This window comes from Ptiloglossa arizonensis, chromosome 9 (genome assembly GCF_051014685.1).
Source record: "Ptiloglossa arizonensis isolate GNS036 chromosome 9, iyPtiAriz1_principal, whole genome shotgun sequence".
NCBI lineage: Eukaryota > Metazoa > Arthropoda > Insecta > Hymenoptera > Colletidae > Ptiloglossa > Ptiloglossa arizonensis.
Window position 1 is genome coordinate 15,400,682 of NC_135056.1, and position 18,266 is coordinate 15,418,947.

Sequence of the window (18,266 nt, forward strand, 5' to 3'; positions counted from 1 at the left end):
TTCGCCGGCGAGATTATTCGTTCAGCACGGTTTAACGACGACACGTCGGATACTCCGGGAAATTTCTTCCGTCAGAAAGTAACCGTTTCACGGACACTACAGTTTGCGTATATACGCGATCGGTCGGGGGAGTCTACCGAGGGGTGGTAACTAAAGAGAGGAGGGAACGTTCGAGCTTCAACGACGGAATTTGTTTCCACGGGGTTTGTCCCGCTGGCGCGGGTAATCGAAGTTGGTCGAAAGGACGCGTCCTTCGCGAGGCACGAACCTTTTCCCCTCCGACTTTGTCGTCGAAAAATGACGTCGCAAGTTTTACCGATAGTTGGCGAGCGGTAGGCGACTCCTCTCGACGGTATCATGACTCCTGGAGTCCCGATTTGCCGCGACGGCACCCTAAAAACGTGGCTATTGGAAAATGCCCCCATCTGGACGTCGCCGCTTCGACAAGCGTCCAAAGTATTCCGCTACGTTACGGAGTTTCGAGACTTGGCCGCAATGCCGTCACGGCAATTTCTCCAGGGGGATGGTTACTTACAGTGTTGGCTTAAACAACATACTTAACCGGGCTACTTAGTACTCACGGGCGTAGACGTACCCCTTGCAATAATAACATTTCACCCCCTTTAATCCGCAGCCTGCTGTTAGTCCTCGGCTAAGTATCTGTCCTCCTCTTACCCTCCATTGTCGTTCCATCGCTTCCCGGACGAAATCAAAACACGGAAAAGCCGATACAGTTTTGCGTAATACCCTCGTCAGAAACTTTCTCAAAATGTTTCCCGTCCTGTTGCCTGAAGGGCGAATCCCGACGAAAAAAAAAAGAAAAAGGAGAATCGTCGTTTCGCGACAACCGAGGAAATTTCGATCGAATTGATGATAACGTTAAGCGCGTTCGAAAAATAAATTTCTTTTTCCTCGGTTTGTGACAGTTCGCGGATTTTCGAGTAACGTAAGGTTTGGGTCGTATTGATACATTTAACGGACGAATAAAATAGCGAAGAACGTTTAAGGGTGAATATTCGTAATTTTTGTAAAGTTTTATGGATTTTTGAATACCGCAAGATTTCGGTCACATTGATATCTTTATTGGACGAATAAAACAGCGAGGAACGTTTAAGGGTGAATATTGGTAATTTTTGCAAAGTTTTGCAGATTTCTGAATACCGCAAAATTTGTTTTATACGCGTATCTCTAACGGTCGAATAAAATTAGAGAGGAACCCTAAAGGGTGAATGTTAATTACCGTAGATGTTCGTCTGATTCTGACTACTCGGACTCCGGAGAATATCGCGTACCGTATGCACACGGTCGAATGATAAGATAACGTGCAGCAGGCGAGGTACGGATTCCCATATAAGTTCCACAGAGTTAGGAGATACTCCATCGAACATAATACAGCATAAACCCCATAGTGCTAAGCAGCTTAGTATCTCGCAAGGGCAGTGACGCCTGACATATCTATATATATATATATATATATATATATATATATATATATATATATATATATATATATATATATATATATATATATATATATATATTGGGTCCAGGTACGTGGCATCTCAGACGTAGATTTCCGGGAAGGCTTTTCCCGGGATCTCGAAAATTGTCGGTTGATTGTCGGAAGGTAAATAAATAAATAAATGAATGAAAAAAAAAAAAAAAAGAACAATCGAGTCTACGTATGCCATTCCGTTGCGCAATCCACGTATTAATCGGGACGAAAACGCAATATCATCGTCCAGGTTGTTGTTCACGGTTTCCATTCGGTGAAGATCGAGTCTCGTGGGAATGTTCGTTGCGACACCGATTAAAATTCATTGTTTTTTCGTAGCGTCGACGGACAGTGTTTGTCCAAACAATCGTACACCGAGAGCGAGAGAAAGAGGAAAATGTTTCCGGTCAGTTATTGCAGTTAGCTAAATATTTTGTTTTTCCCATGATGTTGGCACGGTCTCGTAGAAGGGGGCCAAGGGTGACGCGCGACACACCCCCATTGAAATCCTGTGCACGAGGGATATGCTTAAATTAAACGGACGCCGGTGTCACATTATGGCGCAGAACGTCGAGTTATATCTAACCTCTCATTAACCCCGTGTGAACCCGAACGCGGGACCCCTGCCTGTAATGCGACACGTCGAATTTTCGAATTCGAAATACGCACCGGGGCACCGTTTATTACGGGGTTGAAGCGGGCCATACGAGACGTTTTAATCGATTCACCGTTAACGTTCTCGCTCACGGAAACGCTCGCGTCCGCGAATGTACCGGGGCGCGAGGGTGAACTCGATTCGGGCGACGTCACGGTTTTCGCACGTTGAAAAGGGAACGTTATTCGCGTAGCTGGCACGAATTTCAACGAGGATCGAGAAATCGTCGTACGGTACGATTCTCTCGCGTAGCCGATCGTTCCGCGCGTCACCGTCGCGTCGTTATTCCGTCGCGCGGGCAATCTCCGCCAAGCGTGCACAATACTCGAAAATTCCTACCGGCGGGTTCTCCTTTTCCTTTTCGAGTTCATCTCGCGCCCTTGAGCAGCTAAGAGCCCATGATCTCGGCGACCGCGGTGGCCGGAAGCGTAGATCGAAAATATGGAACGTCCACGAGCTACGCTTAGAGCACCGAACCTAAGGAGGAGGGAGGTGGGTTAGCGCAAAGCCTGAAAAACTTCTTACCGCAACAATGGCCAGTACCGATTTTAAAAAGATCCAGCGAAGATTTACCATCACTTTCACACCTCTCCGTGGCACCCCAAGCCAGCCTAAGACCTACAACAAATACCTGGTGGGCATCGTAATCTCGCTAAGGCCTCCCATAGCGGGGTCCCGGTGGGCCCCCATTATGATTTCCGCGGCATTGTCACGGTGTCGAATCTGTCTACAAATAACCACTAGAGAAATGGTTACTCCGTCGATACTCTTCAACGATCCGTCTCCCTCTTTCCTAACCCTCGATGTTTCGTTCTCCCTCGCTCCCTATCGCACGGTCTGTCGATGTTCGTCTATCTGCCCCGTTGCACCCCCCCTCCCCCCTCTCGCGCTCATTCCGGGGTCTCTCCGCCATTCAGAGTGGACTACATTATTTTGCTGTAAGGCCCCGACCACACCGTATTATCCTAACATCTAAATCCGGACAGCTGGATGTCTATCAGAGACTCTCAACCCGGGAACGCCCGTCGCTGAACGCTCTCTATTCTGCCACGGTTTTCGTCTATCCGTGCCGATAAAACCGGACGGCGATTCGATGAATTCGATAACGCGAAAGAGGATTTTTGCACGAGCGAACATTTTCACCCGAACTCTCTACGCTCGTTCTCCGACGGATTAAAACCGAGCGATGGCGTACTCGATGCCCGCTGATACGGAGCACCGAGCAACTTTCCACCTGCGCGTACCGATGCATAATTCATTTTTTCCATTGAAATTTCTACCAATGCTTTATCGAAACGCGATTCTCTTCCTTATCGTGTTTCGATCGCGCGATATTACGCGCGATATCACCGTGCAATTTTTCGATCGTTTTCACGCGTTCCGAATCCTAACTTTCTTGTTTCGCGTCGGAACTTGTATCCGTACGCGCGCGATCGCGATCGGTGACAACACGGTGAAACTCGTTCCCCTTTCGTTCGTATAAAATAAATTTTTCATTTCTCCGGATTGGTATCGCGATCCGGTATTCGTCGTGAGTAAATTCCCCGTGGTTATCGTCTTCGTTCCCGTCTCGTTCGTAAAAGCGTATTCGGTTTCCCGGTGGGCACTCGGGGGTTGAGAACCACTTTCTAATGAATGCGCCAGAGGTGTCAGAGCAGCAACTGTCAAAACACGAGCGGCGAGACGACCGTGGCATCCAGTGTGCGACAAAGAGCGACGACGGGACGAACGAGGGCAGACGGCACGGTCCTTTTCACGCCATATTGGATGTACCTTGAAAACGGTACACGGAACCGATGCCTATCGATAATCGCGACATTCATCCTTTCGTACCCCTACCACCGGTACGAAATTCTTCCGCGGCTACGTGTTCGGATACGTAGCAACGTCGAGAACGAAGCATTGTTCACGGCGCGCGTTTGTTGCACAACGGTTTCCCCGCCTTCCGCTCGTTGAATCGCAGACGATGCTTATCAAGAAGGCCGGGACGCTTGTTTCTTTTCCTTTTTATTTTTTTTTTCTTTTTTCTTTCTCTCTCTCTCTCTCTCTCTCTCTCTCCGTTTTGCACGTCTAAGGAATGAGAAGAAACCGGGAATCAACGGCTCGTCGTCGTTTAACGAGAAGGTTTAACCGAATTTCGAGAGGACGAACGCGTAATCGCGCGAACTTTGATCGGGTCTCGAAACAGGCGGTCGAGTCTATGGGAATGTATTTTGCGACGATGAGAAAATAACGAACGAGCGAGACCGAGTATGGAACAAGTACGTTCGAAAATGTGCAAAGTTACTTCGGACGGTGTAACATTCGCGGCCGAATTAACTCGGCCAGTAGGTGAATGGGGAACAGAAATCGTTTGTAACGAGAATTAATTATTGCAACAACTCGAATCGTGCAAAAGAAACTTTCTCGGTGTACAACGATCGGAACAGTTACGGTTTGTGGGGTCGTTGGATTTGTTTCTTTCGCGGTGTGCGAGGATATCGGGGGAAAAAAATTATGGAGCGTTTAAAAAAATGTCTCGGTAAAAAATGACTTCGGTGTAGTCGCGAAACGAACCCTGGACAGGCGAGTGAAGTGACAAAGAGTGAAATGAAAGCGGTAGGAATTTTGGAGCACGATTTAAAAGCAAAGATCAAAGTCTTGAATGGACTCGGTAACGAGACTATTAATCGATACAATTATCCTTGTCACTGTCGCGACAAGTGTCGCTCGACGGTTCGTTCTTATCCTGGAATCTTTTCCCCCACAGTGCAACTTTCGAGGTCTCTAACTTGAACACAGAGCATTCAGACGTTCGCGCGACACCTATCTACCCCGTTGTAACAACCGAAGTATACGTATCGCCGTGGGTTGAATTTCGAGCAACGTGAATTGCAAATTGTTCTCCCGGGGCGTTGGAAAGAAAAAAAGAGGATCGAAAACATCGAAACATAATATCCATTAAGAGGAGAGTGTTCGATCGGAAAGGGTTCGAGTGTGAAACTCGTCGATCGTGCGGACGAAATCGCTTACGTACTACGCTGGTAGTGAAAATCACACTTAACGCCGAAAGGCTTCGCTTTCGGGCCCGTGTCGATTACACTTTTAACTCCCCTCGGTGTATATACTATACACCCGTGAAATCTTACAATGGACTCTTTCTTTTGGACACCGCGCGCGAAGAAAATCAATCTCGGTTACTTTGATCGTCGATTTTCCCGGAGGCGGAGGGAAAACAGCTTGTACACCTCCTCTCTCTCTCCCCTCTCTCCCTGTTTCCCCGCTCCGAAAGTTTCTCTCGCGAGAGAGGAGCGAGCCGTTTACGATTAGCCCTCTCGAGGCTCGCGACTAAACGCATTTCGCGCTCGAGGACCAGTTTCGATTACGGGAACTTCATCGAAGCGATTCGACAACTCTGTCGGCACGCTGTTCGAAAGACCGGGACCTAGACGCGCGAGCGGTGTATCTCCATTCCCGGAGCGGCGAGGACTCCATCTTCCAACGGAGGGAATCCAACCCAGCTGTCGGGGAACTTTCGCCGCGCGCGGAGGCAGAGCGTAGTCGGGGGCCGTGTGGATAGAGGGAAAAAGGGTGGAAAGAGGGAGAAAGATCGCCAAGCGGGTAGGTAGGTGTAGAGGGGCGAGGCGCGAGGCGCGAGGTGGAGTAAGAGAGGAAGCGGGGTTTCGCATGTGGTGGCATCGGGCAGGGTGGAGTCGACGACGAAGGACGGTTAGGCGTGCGCTCTGGGCATATCGGCTTTTTGGAAAGTCTTGGTCGATGTTCCTGGTTCCTGGTTAACCCGCGGGATCGGTTACAAGGCAACCCGGGCACCCGATTGGTCCATTTTGTCAGCGACACCCGCCCACGCCACGTTATCGCCGCGACTACTCGCTCGGCCGGTGTTGGCCTATCTCGCGTATTCCCCTGCTCTCTTTCTCTCTTGTCCGCAGTCGTGTCGATAACCTTCCTACGGCTGATCTCTCGGTCTCCCTCCGCTACGGTGTCTCGTCCCCCGTCTCCCTTCCTCTATCTCCGTCTCTCCCCCTTTTCGTGTCCTCCCGTTCGCGCGTCTCCCACCTCACCCCGTATCCTCCTCGACGAGAGCGGTGTTCCTCTCGAGCGCGTCGAACGGACCCGTACACACCGTCTGCGTACACCACCTTCCAGCTTTCGACCTTCGACGAAAAAAAGGATCCGTGTTTCGAGCGCGACTTCTTTCCGAGTTCGTTAACAGGGAGCGCGGTACCGCGTGACTACGCGTTTAACCGGCGCGACGCGATGCGCGCCAGGACCGTGGGGAACCGGCGTTTAAATCGTGGGAAGAGACGAGCGTTGGGCCAACAACGGGGATGTAACCGGGCACGGTCTCGCCTATTTCCCGGACGATGAATCTTTTCGATGGATGGTCGCGCGACAGAAACCGAACCGGGCCGAAAAACCAACGTGTCGCGAGGCGCATTAAGCTCCGATCGGTCGTCGAAGAGAAACGACACGTTCGCGTGGAACGTGTTCGCGCGATAGAGAGAGGCGTACTGTAAGTTTGGTCTCGTCTTGCCTGTGCGTGGATCGTACGCGTTCGTTGTACACGGCTCTCCGTGTGCCTCCATCGCCGCGAATCATCCGTCTCGCGTTCAAACACACCGACGCGGGTAGATACGATTGTCGCCACGCGCGAATCGTGTCACGAGCTAGAGCAAACCGGCCGACTAATTGCTGGCGAACGAGCGGCATGATTTTAACCCGTTCAATGATATTTACGACCGGATTACCGCGCGCCGGTCCCCGCGAATTCTCGTGAATCGTTGCACGCTCGTTGTTCGAAATTCGGGAACGGAGGAGAGAGCCGAGATTGTGCGCGACGATCGATTCGTGCGCGGGGGGTGTTAGAGGGGTGGGGTGGTTAGGGCGTTCGCGAAATTGAATAGTCACAAATACGTTTTTGTTGTAATGTCATAATAATCTGTTAATATATTTTCGCGTGAATGTATGTACAGGCGCAAATAATAATAATATTAATAATAATAATAATAATAATATCAATAATATTAATAATAATAATAATAATAATAATAATAATAATAATGATTCATTTCTCCTCGTATATTTATATATGTATATTTCCGTGTTAATACGTATTTACGTAAGGTACCTATGTATACGTAGATCATCGTAGTATGTTCATATTTATAGGGCCGATTATACAAGAAATTCGCTAACGTGTTCGTGTCTCTTCTTCGCGCACGTGTGTGTACGTGTATATGCGTGTATGTGTCTGTATCTGTGTGTTTCTCCTCTTTTTCTTTCCGTGTGTCTGTATCCGTCGAAGTTTGTCCGTGTGTATCTACAAAGAGAAGGGAAATGCGAGGCGCGATCGTTCGCGCACGGTTTCTCTAAACGCGAGATGATCGATCGATCGATCGGCTCTCGTCGACGATCGGCGACGAGCCAGAAACGCGGAGGCTCTTTTACTCCCAGAGTAAAAACGATTCATCGAGGACCGTGTCGATCGATGAAATTTACAAATCGCTAAATATCTACTTAGGCTAGTGGGGCGGGTGGGTGTGGGTGGAGGAGGGAGTTTCGCGAAGTTCTCTTAAATTATTTCGTCCGATCGGCGCTCGGGGTCTCTTTATCGTTCGAACCGAGACGATATTGTGCGATTTTGGCTTTCGTTTTTCATTCGTTATTCTTTTCGTTCCCGCTGGAAAGCTAACGTCCCGATGGTATCCGTGGTACAGATTCGTCGAGATCCGGATACAGAGTGTGTCCTCGACCCGACGGTTCACCTCCGACGATTACATTGCAATTGCACGGCTTCCTCAGCGCGGATGGTTCGATTAGCGTTGCGACGGTTCATCAGGTTCAACGATCCGTGGAAAAGAAAGCACACTCGGGAGCCTCGTGCGTGCACGGTTCATCGAGCGAACAGTGTGTCACTTCCGAAGCTCGTTCGCGCGGTCGTTCGTGCTTCCAACTTCTCGTTTCGGCGTTCATCGTCGTCGACTTCGTCGTCGTCGTCGTCTCGAGTCTGGAAGTTTAAATAAGATCGCGCGGCGTCGGTGCTCGAACACGAGGACGACGAACCGTTCGTATTTTTCTTTCTTTTCTCTCACCCGGGCAACGATTACACCGAACAACGTACTTTTTGTTTCGTCTCGAAAGCGTCGCTATGTACAAACTAGAAAAATGAATTAGAACGTCTCTCTCTCTCTCTCTCTACACCGAGTTCGTTCCAGCCTCGAAGCATGATCGTTCGCGGGCGGTTCCCATCGTCGGGTAACCCAACTATTTACACGCACCACTCGCATTTCTCGATCTCGAGGAATTGCACACGTCCGTTCGTCCAACGACGCACTCGTCGACCTCTACTGCGAACGAATCCGGTCACTTGTCTCTTCAACAGGTACGCAACGATACCCGTCGGCGTTTTCGAAAGCGAAAATAAAACTTCCGTTTCACCGCTCGACCGAGATAAAGGAGATATCCTCCTCGGCGACGATTCGCGGATCCTCTTCCGTCGGAGGGTCGATCGATTTACTCGCGCCCCATGGAAGATTGCTCTCGCGTACACCTCGCGGAGTCTTTGATCTCGAATAATCGTTTTCCGGTGCTCCGTCTCGCGAATCCATCGTATACGTGTCCGACAAGGGTCACGTGGTCGCTGTTGCACGCGCGTTTTTCGCGTGACATCGATATCTCACAACACCTCGAAACGTTTCTCGAGAAACCGGTGCTCGTCGTTCGCGACGTTGGTCTCGTTCGACAACGGGGACCGATCGTTCTCCGTTTCCACCGAAATGATTGTTTCCGACTCGGTATCGTCCTTGTCGTATCACGCCGGTGAAAACGGTCTGTGGATCTGCGGCGGTTTCGGGTTCGGCGGCGGTGTCGCGACCCTTATCAATCCCTGGCCTTGAGACTGACCCTGAGGAGTCTGCTGATTCGAAGGCGGACTGCCCCGCGAGGAAGGCGTGTGCGGGCTCGGGACTGCGACCCTTAACGGACCCGTCACGGACAGATTCGTCGCCATTAGCGGTGGGCTGTGCGCTTCCGATAGGCTGTCCGACAGACGCGAGATCCCGCCGTCGGAGAGTCGCGAACCGTCCGATAACCTGGACATCCCTTCCGGTAGCTGATGCGGAACGTGCTGATGATGCAGCAGCCCCTCGTGGGGATGCAGCCTAGGCGGCGGTAGACCCAGATGATCCGGCAGCCTGGAAATTTAAAAGTCCGCTTTCAGACGAGGGTAGATTACCGTGTAAATTACTTTGCGTTGCAACAGCGGTGTACCGGTGCTCGATAGTTAAATGTTTCGATTGAATTTCGAGCATCGGGGCTGGTGGAAGAACCGAATGCATTAACGGTTCCACGGAACCGATTATTGCGGAGGAATCGAACGGTTTCGGAAAAAGGGGAATAGATTGGACGTTGGATAAGTTAGGGTACAGCGACGATACGAGCGTGGTCCGTTAAAGCCTGGGAATCGTGTACAGTGTGCTCCGAATGTATCGAGAGTTTCACGGAAGCGAGTATTGCGGAGAAATCGAACAGACACGGAGGAAGAACAGATTGGACCTCGAAGAATCGATAACTTTGCAACGATACGGACAGTCGAACACTCCGATCGCGTACAATGTGTAAAAACGACTTTCTCGAAGAAACGGAACTAGCGAACGTACACAGCGAGTTCTCCGCCACGAGATCGAGAGAACGTTTTCAAACATCGGGGGAGACGGTTCTTTCTCGAAGGCGAGAAAACAATTTCGACTGCGCTAATTTCGAACGAGCGAGCGAGCACGTTCACCTGTTAACTTCTACGTGGTTAGGCTCTTGAAACGGCGCGGTGCAGATCGTACGCTTTCACGAGGTCTATCGAAATTTCGTTATCGGATTCCATCGGGCGCCGGTTAGACTCCGCGGTGTTCGATTAAGGGATGGCGGGTTTCTTTTCTCTCTTTTCTTTTTTTTCTTGTTCCTTTCTCTTTTTGCTCTATCTCGAGCGACTTACCTCGATCCAAGATCGCCCCTGGGTCCCACGGCTTGAAACGGGCTCGTTTCCGTCAGCCTGAAGATTCCACCACCTGAGATGTTCGGATGATTGTGTTGCGGGCTGTGCGGTCCAAACCGGAAGCCCGTCGGCGGGAATTTGAAGGCCGTCGCGTGGTTGAATCGAAACTGCGATTGCGATGGATCGAAGCGGAAATTTAAGGACGGTGGAGGCAGAGGTCCGAGGGGCCCGAGAGGAACAGGAGATGGTTGATGAGTCGGCGGAGGCGAGGAACTCGGCGACGGTGGCGACGTTCCACCTAGAGAAATATCCGAGTCCTCCGAATCGCTGCCACCCGGCCCGGGGCTCAGGGCACGCCGTGTATTTCCGTTTCCTGTACTGGATTGCTGCTGCATTCTGTAACATTAACGTAACGCGATGACGTTAGTTAGCTCTAGGCTCTCGCGCAAAAGTCTCGCGTTACTCCGACCCCATTGAGGGCGGGGTACGCGTCCCGTAGAATCGTTTCAACTGCTACGGGTTCGACAGCTGACGGTGCGAAAACTATATCGATACGAATATTCATTCGCGTTCAGATTCGGTGAGGAAACGTCGAAACTTGGACACGAACGTTTCCGAGATTCTACGAAGCGATACTTCTCAGCTGTGTAACCTTTATTTAGATACGATTGCAACTGTTCGTAGTACGTCTGTTTAGTTCTTACTTAGTAATAGGTATCTCTTCTCTCGAAGCGGTAAGAATTTGATAAAGTAGAACAGAGCCTCTTGTATACGAATTAAAAGGTAGACGCACAGAGATTCTTCTCAGCTGTCTAACCTTTATTCGGATATGATTGCAACTGTAAGTTTGTTTAATTCTTACTTAGTAGTAGGTATCTCTCCTCTTGAAGCGGTAAGAATTTGATAAAGTAGAACAGAGCCTCTTGTATACGAATTAAAAGGTAGAGCAAGTATTTTCGTCGCATTGACAAGTACCCCAATGTGTGTTCGTTCCTCGAGGAAAATTCGACGAACGGCTTCTCGGTCTTCGAAATATCGAGTTTCGCAAAATTTCGTGCCCCCGTATTTTTTCGCTGTCCCCCGTTAGCTGCGATCGGACGAGTCGCGTTGCGCCGTTCTTCGTCGGATCGATTACTCGAGCATGCATCTCCCGTCGCGAGGTCAACGAAAAAGGTCACCCGCCATTGGTAGCAAGTCGGTCAGATCCGTCGCAGACAAGTGCACCGCGTGGGCGTTGATCGCGATGAGAATTTTAATACCATCTCGGCGAGAGCAGGGATAGGTGGATGTACGCGGCACTGAAAACACTTTGTTTCCAGTCATCGCCGCGGAGCGGCTATAATTAATGAGCGGGCTCGTCCTTCCCAGGTGAGCAAGGATTCACGGGAGAGTAACGACGATTCCCGGCGACGGTTCGTACGAAAGAACGATCCACCTCATTACTCGCGAGATTACGACCAGATACGGAAATACCGTCGACTTCTCACGCGACCCATCCTACGGGTAGAGATAAACGGCGAACAAGTCGCTGCGCGATCGAAACGGATGTTTCGAGCTGTCGACAGGAAAATGTTATTCACCGTACGCCACCCACGAAGCATTATTTATCGAAACGAGCGACCGAGATACACCTCGAGTTCTACCGTCCCGTTGGATTTCCCTAAAATGGGAAACGTAAACAGCCCTGAGTCGCGAGAACAATTTCTCCGGCTTCCAGCGTAACAGGAGACGAGAAACCGGCCGAGGAGAATATATTTCCAGAGACCGAAACGCGCCACTCGCCCGATCCGGGTATAAAGAGAAAGGAGAATCGTTCACCGGTCTGCCAAAGACAATGAGATGTTGTGGTCGCCTTAAAAGCCTCTTCGCGCCAGATCGATTCGACGCCGGGACGCCCGAGATACTCCCGTATTTTCTTTGCTAATCGAGTTTCGAGCCCGCACAGTTACCACGGTAACACCTCGAGTGATTTCGAACAGGTTCGCTGCTCGAACGAGGATCTCGTCTGCGGCTTCCTCGCGCTCCCGAGGAAAGAGAGAGAAACAAAAAAAAAAGAAAAGAAAACGGACGCATTCGGCGCGAGGAGCCCGAGACTTTCGAGCTGATTCACCCTCGCGTCAGTTCGAATGCCCTTCGCGGGCTACCGATCTCGTTCACGCCTTAATCGATCTCCGATGATTCTCGGGGCTCGATTTATTTCGTTTCGAAAATCACGATCCTCTCTCGGGTAACGTCGGAAGTTGGTCGTTCTTTCGCGAGCTAAAAAGTAGCAGTTGAAAGGGAAATCGTCCATTCGCCTCACAAGTGACGCGAGCTTACGCGGTTACGTAGTGGTCAGTTGCAAAGTTGGACACGCGTAGCGGACTATCGTATTCAAACGTATTTCTACGTTTTGCGTTTTACTTTGTCGCGTTTCCTTTCATTCTCCACACGATAGACTTCTACTCGTACCCAAGTTATCGTTAGTCTAATACTAGCGACAACTTGTATCAGTGACGACGTGACCGCGCGAGGTCGCGTCACTCGCGATGCTCGAATTCCTGCGCGCTTATAAATATACCCGTGAAATTTCTCCGGTCACAATTTATTCGATTCGAAAAAATAAAGGACAGCCACCTCCGGATCGCGAGATGGAACGCGATTCGCGGAGAGGCCACTCTCACGCGGACCCGTTTGAAAACGCGTCGGTAATCGAACCCGTACCCCGTTTCTCTCCTACCTCCACCCGGTCTTCTTTTTTTTTCAACCAGGTGTCTCGCTTCAACGGGACACTCGACGCGTTTTAATTATGCCCAAAGACCGCTCCCCTTTGTCTTGGTCCTTTCACGAGACACCCGCACGAGCGGCCGCGACTTATTATGCGCCGGGCTCTCGTTTTGTTCCGCTAAGTGCTCTCTCCCGACGATCGTCGTTCCCCATTGAGACCGTCTTAATGTCGTGGCATTAAAGTGCGGAGGCTCGAGCTTACGGTGTCAATTTTTCGGGGGCGCGAACGCGGCGAACGGAGACGGAACCGGCGTCAATTTATTCGATTCGTTGCTCCGCGAAAACAACCAGGACACCGAGAAAGATACGCCGTAGTCGCGATCGACGATTTATAATCAGGGAGAACTGCCCCTTCTCGTGTCTCCATTTTTTTTCTCTTTTCTTTTCTTTTTTTCGCTTCGTTGAATCGCCTTGTTAACGATCGACCCCCTACAGAGTGGAGGTTTTTTGCGTTATTCAATTTCGAAACAACGAGTTCACCGCGCGGCGGATAATAACGAAACGCGGGCAAGATCGATGCGTAGTATAGACGCGCGCGGGCGCGCGGGCTGCTGTTTCGCGTTCACGGTTCACCGGCGTTTTTAAACTCGATCGTCTCGAAACTGGAACGATGGGAGCTGGAGGTGGGGCCTCTATGGTGGATTTTTAACACGGATTTTTTCCATCGTCCGTCTCTCGAACCGCATAATATATTCGCGGCATGTGTCCGCGCGTGCACGCGTTCCCCCGAATTCGCGTGGCGAATCGAGGACCGCGTCGAACGTGGCCGAACGAGCTATCACAGGTGACGCGGTGCTTTCGGCGTTGGTACGATTAAAAAAGAAATTCATCAGGCGTCGTCGGGGGAAAGTATCAGGTGCAACCGGAGGAGCTCCGAGCGACGAGGATGCGCCCCGCCGTTAAGTATTTACGCCGCATGACGAGTCACTTTTGTAATCCCTCGTATGTTGTAAAGTATTATGCACGCGGATGGCGACGAGGGCTCAAACCGTGACGGAAGCTACTGTAATTACGCGCAAGATGGTCGTCCGTGGCGTTGGGAGCCTCGATCGATCTCCGATCGAGAAACTACGCCGGTGAAAGGACCTCTGGCTTTCGCGTTGGCGACCGCTCTTTAAAAGGTTCGATCGTTTCGATCGCGCGAAAACACGCGCGTATCCACGAGACGGGAAAAGTCGAAAATCGGCCGACACGATGGAAAACGAGCAGCCAGGAGTGGCAATATTTTTACCTAAACGAAAATTTCGAACGACGAACAAAAGGAAGTAACTTTGAATCGTCGAGAGAGAAACAGAATCGTGGAATATAATTTTCTTCGTCTCTGGGAAAGAAAATTAGTTGCTTGAAGTCGTCTCTGAAATCGGTATTGCGTATTTGAATACTCTCAGGCTTGTCGTCGCGTATACGCGATCTTGAGTGTACAACTGTTCCACTTGTCAAGTTCGTTTATATTTGATTCTGACGTTATAGTATCTATATCGTTTAATTTCAACGATAAAATTACCCGGTGTTTGAACATCTACGCAACGTTGAATCGAAAAATTGAAACCGTCGAAGTAACAAACGATATTTCACGTAATCTTTAATCGGTCCTCGAAACTGATCTCCCATCTACCGCGACTGCCCCGATCGGAGGCGTGTCGATGTTAAGCGTCGAATTGTTCGGAAATCCACGTAAACGTTTCGCTGGAAAATCACGTCACCTCGCTTACGATCCACTCCGACCGATGGGAAGTCATCGTCGAGAAGAGCGAAGAACAGAATTCTATCGGCCGAAGAATGTCCCGGCGGAGTATTTCAGCTCCAGTTGCCCTTCTTTTTATCCCGAAACGAGTTTCTACGATTCTCTCTCGCACACACGTACGCGCACACGAGTCGCGCGTGCACACGCGAGCGCGCGCAGTGAGACGAAAAAGAAAAAAAAAAAAAGAAAAGAAAAGAAAAGAAGGAGAAACGATCAATTTCAACCTGATATCAGAATCGGATCTATCTCGAGAGCCACGACTCTACTAGAGTGACGAGGGATATCATTTTAACAGAATCTACCCCGTGTCGTGCAGCGTGGATTTTTCGTGCGCGGTACGAGCCCATCGCGAGCCTCTCCTCGTGGCCCCCTCCCCTACCCTCCACCGGGGCCCCTCGATTTAGACCAACCCCGTGCCATGCTAAATACCCGGTGCGCACAATGGAGGAACATATCATTCGAAAATCTGAGCTATACGACGAAGGCCTCCACAAAAGGTAACTGGATACCGGTACGAGGAGGAGACGGCATGTGAACAGAGGGCCCGCGATTTCAAGCAAGCGGGACCCCCTCGTCTCACTTCCCTCCGCGTTTCTGCGTCCCTCGCCCTCGTTTCGCTGCTGTTTTTTTTTTTACTCTCTAGCTCATTTTTAATAGCCGCTAATAGAGACGTTAAAACGATACGGGCCCTCTCGACCGACTCGATTCCGATGCTCAGTTCTTTCTTCGCTTTACCAAACCCCCCCTCTCTGCTCCGTGTACATCGCCTCGGTCGCTCGCGAAAGAAAAAAAAAAAATCCACCCACCACCCTCGAGGAAACGTTTCTCGACTGTTCGCGTCCGCTCGGGAGCGATCGAATCGATAAGATTCAACGATCTGGGAAAGCGCGAGCGGTTTGTTTTTCTTTTTCTTTTTTTTTTCTTAATCGATTTACTCGCCGTTAAAATTCCTCCTCCTCCGCGTCGTCGTCGTTCGTGCTACACGCGCGAAAGGAAACGCGAACGTTGCCCACGAGGAGGAAGCACACCGCGACGAATCGCGGTATCCGCGCGCGCACTCGCGCTTTCGCGAGAGGAGGGCTCACGATTTTATTCCGACGGTTGCGTGGTTTCACGACGACGAAACGCGAAACAAAGAAACCACGTTTTCGTCGTGATTCGTGATTCGTGGTCGTCGTCGTCGTCGCGAAGAAAACAAGCGGGTGCTCACGATGGTGCAACGTACGGAGCCGCTCGAACAGGTAGCCCATGATTTGCAACATTTTAATCCGGGCCAAGATCGGGGAAGTGGCGTCGTGCCGCCTCGGTCCGCAATATGGCGTCTAAAAACGAAAGAGAACGCCTCGTACAGTGGCCTCGTTTTCGCGGTACGACGCGAACCATCGTTCCCCGTCTTCCTGTCACCCTTCCTGGCTCAACTCCTGAGAAACCGGACAAATGTTTGTCCCGCGGACAAAGAGTATCCACTGACGTGGCCTGGCGCTCGTTTCTTCCCCGCCCTTTACCTCCTCCTCCCGATCTCCCTTCGCGTGTCCACCGAAATCCTGATCTGTTTGAGGAGATTTTTAAGCGCCCCGTGTACAGACCGAAAAACGATATCCACTTGCTCCTTCCCCGAATTTGCTTTATTTTAAACGTCTCCGATGTCCCCGAACCGCGAACGCGACGCTGTTGATTTTAAAGCACGTCCGAAAACCCCGATCCCCTCCTCCGCCTACGATTTGCACGCTACTCGAATTGCACGATTTCGTAGTTTGCGCCCACGGACCGGTGCTATTTTGCGCGCTACCGTTCCCGTTTAATTGCCGTAGCCACTCGATCGCGCCCGCGCGTATCGACGTTGCTGAGTTTCACCGGTCTTTTTCCACTCGGTGAGTCCTCGCGAAATACATTTCGTTTCGCGTTTCGTTGAAACTATCGAAACGCTTTTTCTTCGTCCTCGCGTATCGTGAAATTAAAAAATACCGGTTCGATGCGTTCGGGATATTTTTTTGGTAAAGAGTTTGAAATATTCCAGAGAGCGTGTATTCCCGTTAAGGTTGAAAGAATTCTTGCTTCGCAAATATCGAAGTCTCCGTGTACGAGTATGGTCGTTTGGTCGATAGATCGGTTAGTACTTTTATCGATCGAATCCGCGAGAAACAGAGCGATTCCGACACGAATCGATGTTGCAATTTTTTCTGTCTACGGATCGTAAACAAAAATTGATTTTTATATTTTGAAGTATTAGTGGAAACGTGGAATAACACGATACGGTGTAAACGATCTCGATCGCGCGATACGTAAAATTAATAACGTAAAATGTTTTTGCATCGTCTCCAGCTGAATGTACGGATTTGTACGGCATGTTTCGCGGCGTGGGTGTACTGTACGAACGCGGAATTAATACGTGGGTCGATGTTGTCGCGAGTGCATTATTGTAAATTGATCGCGGCACAATGGAGGGCTGAAAAGGTTTCGACGACGGTCTCCTACGACACTTTCTTCCGCTTACGGGAGGGATCCTGGTCGTTTACGAGGACCGACAAATAATTTCCTACAGCGTAGGCATAGACATCCCGAGTGTTTGCCGAGGTCCTCGAACGAGGCATCCACTGCCCTGACCATTCCGTGGGAAAAATCCTCGGAAATTAAATCCTTGCCTCGACCTTCTCTGACGAGGATGCGCCGTCTAGACTAATCCCGTTGTTTTAGGCCGTGCCACGGCCTTTCCGAGCTACTACCGAGGAAAAATTATTCCTGGTCGGTTAGTCATCGCGGAACGGTCTTTTCTCCTGCGTGAAACCCGAAATGTTGCCCGTCCGGCGAGTCGTAGGAAAAATATTTGCACTCAACCGAGATAAACGGGAGAGGATAATTTCCCTTTCGAGGAACATCGACGAGTCTCTTGTTATTACGTTCTCTCGAGTACCGAAGCGGCCGGTCCTGTACAAGACAATTACCGATCGGTGGTCCAACGATCCGAGAGACTAATTATAACCGTCTCTCGATCATCTTCCCGGAAGACTATAGATCGTTATCCGATTCCGTGGCGGTTTACACGGTGTCTCGAGATTTTTACCCGGGTAATCACCGTGCTCTTTTCCGCTCGAGGAAACGGGGCCCGAAAGGAACCAACGAATCTCGTTCGACCGCGGCTAATTATCTCGATATTGGTCGTGCGTCGCGTAAACAAGCGTTCTTCGAATCGCGAGGGGCATATAACCATGCCGGCCGGGGGATCCGCCTCCGTTGCATTTGGAGACGCTCTCGATGAGAATTCCGCGTCTCATTTAATTTAATGACCCGTTTTCGAGAAGCTGGTCGGTACATACGTCAGAAATCACTCGGTAAATAATTAATGTGTAATCAGACTCCGTTTGTGTGCGCGAGCGAAAGGGACGAATGCCTCGCCTCCGCGAGGTAGCAAGGGCGCCACCGAGGCAACGCGAGAACGAAGGGTGTTTGCCAGCAAACACCATCGAGGACCTCTTAACGTGTCCTAAACCTATGCGTGGGGTTCTTTCCGTTGAACAAAGTGACGTGGAAGATGGTATCAGGAAAAGAACCATTCGCTCGTGCTCGTCTTTTAATTTTTATCGTTCGCTCTCAGGGTGAATATTTGTTCGAGGCATTTTGC

General features: G+C 50.4%; 1 protein-coding gene across 1 annotated transcript in view; it reads right to left on the reverse strand.

The window, feature by feature from the left end:
- Window positions 1-7,228: 7,228 nt before the first annotated feature.
- The window catches only part of Optix (optix), a 59,640-nt gene continuing 48,602 nt past the window's right edge, over window positions 7,229-18,266 (reverse strand). Inside the window, exons 2-3 of the mRNA XM_076319811.1 lie at window positions 10,138-10,533; window positions 7,229-9,343 (exon numbers count right to left, since the gene is read on the reverse strand). Of these exons, the coding sequence (XP_076175926.1) occupies window positions 8,962-9,343; window positions 10,138-10,533 (778 nt within the window). The 3' untranslated portion in view covers window positions 7,229-8,961. The remainder of the gene's footprint in view (window positions 9,344-10,137; window positions 10,534-18,266) is intronic.